At 43.6% G+C, this 10,863-nt stretch overlaps 1 protein-coding gene across 6 annotated transcripts; it reads left to right on the plus strand.

Annotated features, from left to right (window-relative positions):
* Nucleotides 1-666: 666 nt before the first annotated feature.
* LOC114460945 (voltage-dependent calcium channel gamma-7 subunit-like) lies at nt 667-10,535 on the plus strand. 6 transcript variants are annotated; one of them, XM_028442838.1, is made up of 6 exons: nt 667-719; nt 1,826-2,021; nt 2,172-2,258; nt 2,743-2,883; nt 8,426-8,571; nt 8,718-10,535. In XM_028442838.1, exons 2-6 carry the CDS (start codon nt 1,826-1,828, stop codon nt 9,159-9,161), a joined length of 1,014 nt encoding a protein of 337 aa, XP_028298639.1. In that variant the 5' UTR covers nt 667-719; the 3' UTR covers nt 9,162-10,535. The 6 variants fall into 6 exon arrangements, with proteins under 6 accessions (XP_028298639.1, XP_028298636.1, XP_028298638.1 ...); XM_028442835.1 differs by lacking the exon at nt 8,718-10,535 and adding an exon at nt 7,580-7,760 and having other exon boundaries at nt 2,743-4,112; nt 8,426-8,553; XM_028442837.1 differs by lacking the exons at nt 8,426-8,571; nt 8,718-10,535 and adding exons at nt 3,430-4,112; nt 7,580-8,332 and having other exon boundaries at nt 2,743-3,261.
* The last annotated feature ends 328 nt before the right edge of the window (nt 10,536-10,863 follow it).

A 10,863-nucleotide genomic window follows, 5' to 3' on the forward strand; every position in this document is an offset into this window, starting at 1 on the left:
GGAACATATTTACAGTTTCTATCATTATTCTGCTTCACTTTACATGAGTTTATTACAAAATGGAAAGAATTAAAATAAGGACTTTAATTCTTATATCGGAGGTTGGATGATGGATGATGGATGTTTTAGTGTTGAACTGAGGCTCTAATGTGCTTATTTGAGTTTAACAAACTCCTTCAGTGTGTGTGTGTGTGTGTGTGTGTGTGTGCGGGTGCGTGTCCTACAGGTGCAGCTCTGCCCCTGAGGGGGCGTGGCACCAGCTCCTTTATACATGAGGAGCAGCAGCTCTACTCTGAGCTCCTCCTCCTCCTCCAGTCAGATTTAGGGAGGCGGAGCCAGCGTTTCAGATGGTAATTATGATGATGCGAGTGTGTCTGACTTCTGACCCTGTGCACACGCACACCTCCGTGCACTGACGTCACTTCCTGTGTGTGAGCCAGAGCAGATACCACAGCACACTTTCATTAGAGCCTCAGGCTAATGTAGCTCTTATTAGTCACTGTTTGTGTTTGTTTGTGTGTGTGTGTGTTTGCCCTCCGCGTTTAAACGAGCACGCGCTCGTGCACGCGCTCGTCTGAATGAGCCTTTAGCAAAAAAAAAAAGAAAAAAAACTACAGCCAGTCCCATCCGCAGTGGGGGGGGGGGGGGCTGAGCTGCTTCCCAGTCACACACACACACACACACACACACACACACACACGCTCCGTCCGCTGAGCACGGTGAGTATCTGCTCTACCTCTGCTGCGGGATCCCCGGGGTGTCACCCTCATCATCTTTATCATCTTCATCATCTTCATTATCCTCACACTCTTATACCCGTCCCGCACTGCTCGTGCATGTATTTTATTTAGTTTATATTTCCGCTCACTGCGCGTTCATGTCACGAGACGGTTATGATGATGATGATGATGATGATGAAGAGCAGCAGAGGATTCGGAGTCACTCTGGTTTCCCTTCATCACATCAGGTGTGTGCGCGTTCATGCTTCCAGTTCCAGCTGCTGCGGAGCGCGTGCATGGAGCCTTTTTGGGGAGCGCGTGCGCGACGTTAATCCAGATGTCAGTGTAGATTAGAGGATGGTGATGAAGAGTTGATAGTGCAGGGTGACGTGCGCGTGCGTGTGATGCTGCTCAGCAGACTGTGTGTGTGTGTGTGTGTGTGTGTGTGTGTGTGTGTGTGTGTGTGTGTGTGTGTGTGTGTGTGCGTCATTATATTTTGATTATTGCTGATTATTAATCATTCATTCATTAGTTATTGGAGCTCTCTTTAATAGACATTTATTAATCTGAATATTATCCACTGTTATCCTGGAAGTTTATTATTATTTGGCCATAGTTTTTTGTCAAAAATATATACTGTAGTCAAGAAAAAGTGATGAAAATAGGTAAAAATATGGTGAGTTTGGTGGAATTGCAGAAAAAGGTCAAAGTAAGCAAAAAATTGGCTCAAATTGTAGAAAAAAATATTCTGTTTGTTGAAGGCATCTGGCAATAATAATTTTCTTCTATTTTCAGCTTCCAATATCTCAGGTTACATAAGTAACAAATATCTGGTTTAATAAAACAGCTCCAAAAGTGGAGGAAGAAGAAGATTAGAGGGTGAAATGCATAGAGCGCCCCCTGGTGTCACCTGTCAGATTCAGTGATAGCATGTCGCTAACCGATACTAGGTTTTATGTCATTATCACCTTCTTCTTCTACACAAAGAATCCTCTAAATATCTGCTTTGGAAAGTGCTGACTTCATCATGTTTATTTTGGACATAAACTTTGTGTCGTTGATGGGAACAGCTGACCTGCTGTTTTACTATGTCTCTACTGTGTTAGATGAGCTCGTTCAGCACGCGGGCGCTCACCCTGTTGTCCTCAGTATTCGGGGCGTGTGGTCTGCTGCTGGTGGGCGTGGCCGTGTCCACAGACTATTGGCTACTGATGGAGGAGGGAATCATTCTACAGCAGAACCAGAGCACAGAGGTCAGGATGGCCCTGCACTCAGGCCTGTGGAGGGTCTGCTTTGTAGCAGGTAAATTATTAGCATTATTAGGATTCATCATTTATTTTTACATTTTTTTAATAATAATATTAATAATTATTATTTATTTATTTATTAATTATTTTTACATTACATTATTATGATTATGATTGTTATTACTGTCTCCTGTGTGTCCCTCAGGGCCAGAGAAAGGCAGATGTGTTTCCTCTGAATATTTCACTGAGCCTGAGATTGAGATCACGACAGAGAACACAGCAAACATTCTCAGTGAGTCTTTGCACACGCACATCCCATAATAACACACATCCCATAATAACACACATCCCATAATAACACACACACATTTATTTTAAATTAAAATAAACATAATTTCTTCTTAAATATTACCATTTAAAACCAGTACACAATGTATTTTGAGGTTATTTTAATAAATTCAATGATTTACCAAATTTTAATTCTATACTAAATTAAAAAGTTTTAAAAAATTACAAAATCCTTCAAAAGACACTTAAAATAAATAAAAAAAAAAACCTTTGTAAAATCTTGAAAAAAAAAAACTTCTTTCAGTAAATAAAACAACATTAAGTTTTGAATTCTTTTTTTTCTCTGTCTATCATGGATTTTTATTCAGAACAAAATAAACAAAGGTTGTGCTTTTATTTTGAAGGCGTTACATTGATTTCCCCTCCCACCAGCAGGGGGCGGTACTGCTCCATTACAAAGTATCTGAAGTCTCTTCTCTTTGTGACAGAAATGGTTCGTACGGCCACGCCCTTCCCCATGGTCTCCCTCCTCTTTGTCTTCACCGCCTTCATCATCAGTAACATCGGACACATCCGACCACAGCGCACCATCCTGGCCTTCGTCTCCGGAATCTTCTTCATCCTCTCAGGTACCGCCTCCATCCTCTCAGGTACCGCCTACATTCTCTCAGGTACCGCCTCCATCCTCTCAGGTACCGCCTACATTCTCTCAGGTACCACCTCCATCCTCTCAGGTACCGCCTCCATCCTCTCAGGTACCGCCTCCATCCTCTCAGGTACCGCCTACATCCTTTCAGGTACCGCCTACATCCTCTCAGGTACCGCCTACATTCACTCAGGTACCGCCTATATCCTCTCAGATACCGCCTACATCCTCTCAGGTACCGCCTACATCCTCTCAGGTACCGCCTACATTCACTCAGGTACCGCCTACATCCTCTCAGGTCCCGCCTACATCCTCTCAGGTACCGCCTACATTCACTCAGGTACTGCCTACATCCTCTCAGGTACCGCCTACATCCTCTCAGGTACCGCCTACATCCTCTCAGGTAGCGCCTACATTCACTCAGGTACCGCCTACATCCTCTCAGGTACCGCCTACATTCACTCAGGTACCGCCTACATCCTCTCAGGTACCGCCTTTATCCTCTCAGGTACCGCCTACATTCACTCAGGTACCGCCTACATCCTCTCAGGTACCGCCTACATCCTCTCAGGTACCGCCTACATTCACTCAGGTACCGCCTACATCCTCTCAGGTACCGCCTACATCCTCTCAGGTACCGCCTACATTCTCTCAGGTACCGCCTACATCCTCTCAGGTACCGCCTACATTCACTCAGGTACCGCCTACATTCTCTCAGGTACCGCCTACATCCTCTCAGGTACCGCCTACATTCACTCAGGTACCGCCTACATCCTCTCAGGTACCGCCTACATCCTCTCAGGTACCGCCTACATTCACTCAGGTACCGCCTACATCCTCTCAGGTACCGCCTACATCCTCTCAGGTACCGCCTACATTCACTCAGGTACCGCCTACATTCTCTCAGGTACCGCCTACATCCTCTCAGGTACCGCCTACATTCACTCAGGTACCGCCTACATCCTCTCAGGTACCGCCTACATCCTCTCAGGTACCGCCTACATCCTCTCAGGTACCGCCTACATCCTCTCAGGTACCATGGGAAAATTAGATGAAAACTGATCAAGGAATCAATGGAAAACACTTTCTTTCTTTTTATTTTTGTGTTGATGTTATGGTCTGAATAGTGATCGTGTTATCTGGTGACTGGTTTCTGACACAGTGAGCCCTCGGACCAGTTGGTGTTAAAGTCTGTGTAAAGCAGAAATAAATGTGAGTTATGAGTTTGTCATTGACAACTGAGCCAAATATGAAAGTATGTAAATTATGTCTCAAAATCATTGGAAACAAAAGCACTTCTCTCTGCTCTGAGATGCTGGGGGCGTGTCATTTAGAGGCATTGACACCACGCCCACATAGACTGCGTCTATGGGAGAGAGCAGTGTGAAAGTGGCTCCAGCGTTGATAGTGCTTCTCCACTGGTTTTCCAAAAGTGCTCAGATTGGGCCAAACGAGGTGTCAGTGGAAAGGTCTGAATATGTGCATGTCTCCTGGGTAGAGTTGAAAAACAAAATCGCTGAGCTCATCTCATTGATCATGAACGCGTTTTATTCTCCTGAGTCTGAATATGTGGTTTGTTTTCAGCGAGGGGGCGAATTACGCCCGCTGGAGGCCTCAGAAGTCTGGTGTTTATGCTAATGACGGCCACGTTACGTAAAAAACTTATGATTTCTGACACGCCCATTAAATCCTGAACACAGAAATTTGAAACACAGTTTGTGAATTCTAGCTCCATAATTACATTATAAATCATAAATGGCTTTTTACATGTGTTAAATAATACATTTATGATCTATTTAATGTGTTTAGAAGATTTTAAAGTGTTAAAGGTTCAGTTTGATGCTGTTTTTCATCCTTCTCCATTTGTTCTAAGAACACCAACAAAGTATTAATTGTGGTTTATTTTCCAAAACTCACCTGTTTTCCAGAATTTTAGCCTCTGAAAATTAACTTTCAGACCGCTCCTAAACACAGGCTGTTTTTTGGGAATTCATGCATATGTATGAGGGGGCGTAAACACACACACTGCTGATATACAGTACATTCTTTTAGCCTCATTCAGAGGGACAAAGATGAAACAGTTCTGTTTCCTCCATCCCTTGTTATTCCACATGTTGTGAAACTCCTCCTCCTGACAATCCTGGCTCCTCCTACCCTATAAGAATGTGAGCTCCCACACACACACTTAGGGCCCTATAAAATCCACATTAACGAAATACATTTTTGTTTAATTATGGATTTTTTATTTATTAATATATATATTGTTTCCTTACAGGAGTTAAAAACTATTATTTTTTCTGAAAAAATTGATTAATATTTCTAAAAAAAAAAAAATCATTTAAAAAAATGAATATGGAAAACTTATTGGTAAGGTTGCTACTGCTAGGACCTTCATCTCAGCTCCTCCATCTGACCCGGTTCCTTGTTCTGCCACATTTGACAAGTTTGAGCTTGTGTCTTTGCCATTTTCAGAAGATCTGGCTGATATATTATACCATCAGGATCTCTGTGTGACGCACTCTCTCATTGTATTATAGAACAGTAGGTTTTAGCCATTATTAACAGAACCCTGTCTTCTGGTGTTGTTCTAAGGTTTAAACATGCACTGGTTCAGCCCCTACTTTACAAACCTGGCCTTGATGTCAGTGTGTTGGCTAGTTTTAGACCCATCCCCAAACTTCCTTTTATTCCTAAAATCCAGGAGAAAGTTGTTTATACGCAGTTGATTTAATTTCTGTATGAGCATGATGTTCTGGAGGTCCTTCAGTCTGGCTTTAAAACCCGGCATAACGCTGAGTCAGCGTTATTAAGAGTTTTTAATGATATCCTCCTGGTAAATGGTGATCATGTCATTCTTGTCCTGTTGGACCTAACGGCAGCCTTTGACACCATGGACCACAACACCACAGTGACTCGATTGCATCACCTCTGGTTCAGCGTTGGAGTGGTTTAGGTCTTCTCTGGTTGAGTGTTAGCCTTGGAAGTTCAGTGTCCAGCCCTGCTCCACTGTCGTGTGGGGTTCCACAGGGGTCGATTTTAGGGCCCCTGCTTTTTTCTCTGTACCTGTTGCCTCTGGGCTCCGTCCTGAGAAAACACGGCATCTCTTTCCATTGCTATGCTGATGACAGTCAGATATATGTGATGCTGAAAAAGCAAAATGTTTTTTCTCTCACACCACTTCTGACGTGTCCAGAGGACATCAAAGCCTGGATGTTTTTAAACTTTCTAAATTTCAATGAAAATAAAACAGAAGTGATGTTTGGTCCTTTTGATTTGGGCCCTTTGGTAAATTATGCAATGCCAACATTTTTAAACTTGGGTTTTAAGATGGACAGTGATTTTAAATTAGACTGGTATATTAGTGAAATCTGGCTTATTTCATATTAGGCAACTGGCAAAGGTGAAGCCTTTCTTTTTTCAACAGCACTTAGAAACAGTAACCACATCTGGGCTGGATTACTGTACTGGATTACTGTACTGGATTACTGTACTGGATTACTGTACTGGATTACTGTAATGCACTTTATTTTGGAGTCAGCCAGTCATCCCTCACACGTCTCCAGTTGGTGCAAAACATAAGAATATATGAATATATGAAACTGTGGCTGGTCTCTTTTCACTTTTATAATGACATCAGTTTTTAATCTTGTCTTAAAGGGCTCTATAAATAAAGTAGAGTTGAGTAATGTGCAGTTTTTTAACTGAAATCAATAACAACAGTGTGTGGAGCAACAGAACATTGTTTTAGTGATCAATGATCTCATTCATAATAGCAGCTTTTACAGACACGCCCACTCATGCATATTCATGAAGGACCTAAAAACAGCCTGTTTTTAGGAGTGCTCTGAAAGTGACTTTTCAGAGGCTAAAACTTCAGAAAACAGGTGAGTTTGAGAAAATAAACCTCAAATACTGTTATTGTTGGGGTTCTTAGAACAAATGGAGATGAGTGAAAAATAGCAGAATACTGGACCTTTAATGTGATAGTCTGTCAAACCACTGCGTCACAAACACGTCAAATCATCACAGAAAGGCGACACGAGGCCATAAAACGGCTGCATCGAATTTACTGAACATAAAGATATTAACTGTAATATTAACACGCCTTTGCTGTGTTTGTTTTAGCTGTGAGGTACTTTGAGAGGGAGGAGCTCACATTCTTATAGGGTAGGAGGAGCCAGGATTGTCAGGAGGAGGAGTTTCCCCGATGTGATGTCACAACACAAAAAAAATCCAACTGTCCTGTTTGGAGCTGAGGTTTTACAAAATGTGGAATAACAGTGTTTTAACGTTGTCCCTCTGAACGAGGCTAAAACAATGTAAATCACTGTAGCAACACCATTATAGTGTGATTTTATTATAACACTGCCCCTTTAAGACGTAATCATGTAATCTCCTGAGTGCTGGTTTCTGACATTAGACCGTTGGTGATCATGTTATTCCGTGACTGTTTTATGACCAGTTGGTGTTATGTTTTAAGTCGTAATCGTGTTATCTTGTTGATTAAATATTGAGCGTCCCCATGAGTTGGTGTTACAGTTGGACTGGGAATCGTGTTATCTCGTGACTGGTTTCTGACACAGTGAGAACTCCGACCAGTTGGTGTCATGGTTCGACTAGTGATCATGTTATGTTGTGACTGTGTCCTTTTTGTGCTGTGACTAAATAACTGGTTTCAGATGAGTGACACCAGTGATACTGATACACCCACAGGATGACATCATCGTCCCAAACCAAGAATGCATGAGCTCACCTCACCGTGTCTTTATTTAGCCTGACAGATGCTAGCTTAGCATGCTGCAGTGGTCACGTGTTGTCATGGCGACGGCATCAAGCCAAGAGGAAGAGTCAGTCACGCAGGTTCTCATCATCAAGACACACGCGCACACACACACACACACACACACACACACACACACACACACAGAGAGAGAGAACAGCCAGAACATTAGGAACAGTGTGTTTATTCACTCACACATAATAATAATAATGATTATTATTATTTTTATTATTAAAAACACACTAATGTTCACTTCTATTTAGTTTAATTTCCAGTTAAGTTCAAAATAAATCTGTGTAGGATTGAGTCGACTCAAAATGAAAGATTTGTGGTGATGAAAATAAGAGTCAAAGTGAACTCTATATTCTGATGACAAAAAACTACACAAAAATCTTTACTAAATGAAGAAAAATCTGACCTTACATCAACAAATGTGATTAAATAAAGTGTTTCCAGCAGAGAAAAACAGAAAATGAAGATAAAATGAGCTTTTCTTTAGTTTTATCTGATCAGTAGAAACAGAAAAAACATTTAGATTTAAAGGAGAAGGAGCTGCTGCTGCCCTCTAGTGGCCAGAGAGAGGAAATACAGCATTAAACACTGAATATGTCATGACGAAGCTCTGCAGATGAATAGGAAACATTCCCACAGCTCCCAGTAACTCCTCCTTCTTCTCCTCCTCCTCCTCCTCCTCCTCCTCCTCCTCCTCCTCCTCCTCCTCCTCCTCCTCCTCCTCCTCCTCCAGGTCTCAGTCTAGTGGTGGGACTGGTTCTCTATATTTCCAGTATAAATGATGAGGTGATGAATCGTCCCAGAGAGGCTGAACAGTTTTTCCACTACAGATACGGATGGTCCTTCGCCTTTGCCGCCTCCTCCTTCCTCCTCAAAGAGGTACACACACACACACACACACACACACGCACACGCACACGCACACACACACACACTCAGTGATACTCTGTCAACTACCGCAAACCTCATATTATTTCATGTCTTTTTATGTTGTGATGACGTGTGTGTTGTGTTGTGTGTCTCAGGGTGCAGGTGTGATGTCCGTCTACCTGTTTATGAAGCGTTATGCAGAGGAGGAGCTCTTTAGGCCACACCCCGCCCTCTACCGCTCCCGTATGTCCGACTGCAGCGACTACAGCGGACAGTTCCTCCACCCTGACTCCTGGCCCCCCCCCCGCCGGGGCCGCAGCCCCTCAGATGCCTCCTCAGACATCTCCATCCAGCTCAACCAGACCCCTCCCCCTCAGCAGCAGCATGCCACGCCCCCTTCCTCCTCCGGGCCTTCCTCTGTGCAGGCGGCCTCGTCTTCCTCCGCCTCCTCCTCCTACCCCCACCCCCTTCACATGGGGGCCACCTCCACCCTACCCAGGGTCGCCCACCCTGGGGGCCACCATCCTTTGGTCCCACCTCCTCACGTGCCCCCACCTCAGTATCACGCACACATGAGGATGAGCGCGTCGCCGTGCTAAAAGAGTTTACTGTTCTATTATATTTATGTAGCACACACACACACACACACACACACACACACACACACACACACACACACACACACACACACATACACACAACCTACGGCCACAGTGAAGCTCCGCCCCCTCAGTCACAGATGAATATTGACTAGTTTGAGGACGTTTTCTCATCCATCCCAGAACGACTTTATTCTCATATTATTAAAACTTTATTCTGAAAGTCTAAAAACAACCTTAATGTGTCTCTAAAACGCCGTTGGTGAGAATTCAGATTTAACATTTTTTTAAGCTTTAAGTTTATCAGCTGAATGTGAAGATTCACACCGTAGCACAGCGTTAGCCTTGAGTAGCTAGCTGTAGACCTTCTTTATTGTATTTCAAACTTGGACTTTACAGTAACGATAAGAACAAAATGTTGTTGCATTGGCTCGTAATGCAGGATAAAAAACAGTAGCAGTATTTCCATAAGTAAGTAATATTTAAAAAATAAGGTGCAGATATAAATAGATATTAAAAAGAAAAGCTATGAAGCTGTAAAGTCCATGTCGTTGTTGTCACAAATGAGGTCCACTACTGTTGTGTCATCTGTGAACTTCACGATGTGGTTGGTAGTGGACCTGGAGCCACAGTCATGAGTCATCAGTGTGAACAGCAGCGGACTCAGGACGCAGCCCTGAGGGGACCCCCTGAGCTGGTCAGCACATTCCTTAAACACCCGCCCCAGTATGTCGTCAGGTCCCGCTGCTTTCTGGGTGTTCACTCTCCTCAGGGTTCTCCAGACATCAGCTGTATCCAGGCTGAGTAGCTGCTCATCAGAGCCAGGGATGGATTTGTTGTTGAGTGCCTCAAACCTTGTAAAGTAGTTGTTCAAAGGTCGTGATGATGTCACAGGGAGGAGGGACTTTAGAATCTGTGATGACTTGTATGCCCTGCCACAGTTGTCTGGTGTTTGTGTGGTCCTCAAAGAAGTCTTTCTGAAGGTGAGCACGCTTTGCAACCCTAATGGCACGTTCAGGTTGGCGTTGGCAGTTTTTAGTGCCACCATGTTGCAGATTTAAAAGCGTCGTTCCGTGCTTTCTGCATTGCACGTACGTCACTGGTCATCCAGGGTTTGTTGTTGGAGACGTTCTTGATCACACTAACATCCTCCATGCTCTTCTGAATGTATGCGGACACAGACTTGGCGTACTCCTCCACACACGTGTGGTGATTGACCGTAGCAGCCGCCTTGAACATGTTGCAGTCCGTACATTCAAAGCAGTCCTGTAGCTAGCTGTAGCTAGGTATAGCTAGGTGTAGGTAGGTATAGATAGCTGTAGATAGGTGTAGGTAGGTATAGCTAGCTGTAGCTAGGTATAGCTAGGTTTAGGTAGGTATAGCTAGCTGTAGCTGGCTGTAGCTAGGTGTAGGTAGCTGTAGCTAGGTGTAGCTAGGTATAGCTAGATGTAGGTAGGTGTACGTAGGTGTAGCTAAGTGTAGGTAGGTATAACTAGCTGTAGGTAGGTGTAGTTAGATGTAGATAGGTATAGCTAGCTGTAGCTAGGTGTAGGTAGGTATAGCTACACCTAGCTATACCTACCTACACTAGGTATAGCTAGTGTAGGTAGGTACATCTACATCTAGCTACAGCTAAGTGTAGGTAGCTGTAGCTAGATGTAGATAGGTGTAGGTATGTATAGCTATGTGTAGCTAGGTGTAG

Source organism: Gouania willdenowi, unplaced genomic scaffold (assembly GCF_900634775.1).
Source record: "Gouania willdenowi unplaced genomic scaffold, fGouWil2.1 scaffold_85_arrow_ctg1, whole genome shotgun sequence".
Lineage (NCBI taxonomy): Eukaryota > Metazoa > Chordata > Actinopteri > Blenniiformes > Gobiesocidae > Gouania > Gouania willdenowi.

Bases quoted from the DNA above. Each gene is read 5' to 3' on its own strand.
- LOC114460945 (XM_028442835.1), top strand. From the start codon at position 1,826: ATGAGCTCGTTCAGCACGCGGGCGCTCACCCTGTTGTCCTCAGTATTC. The intron at 2,022-2,171 runs GTAAATTATTAG...TGTGTCCCTCAG, and splicing joins GAGGGTCTGCTTTGTAGCAG to GGCCAGAGAAAGGCAGATGT. The intron at 2,259-2,742 runs GTGAGTCTTTGC...TCTTTGTGACAG, and splicing joins GAACACAGCAAACATTCTCA to AAATGGTTCGTACGGCCACG.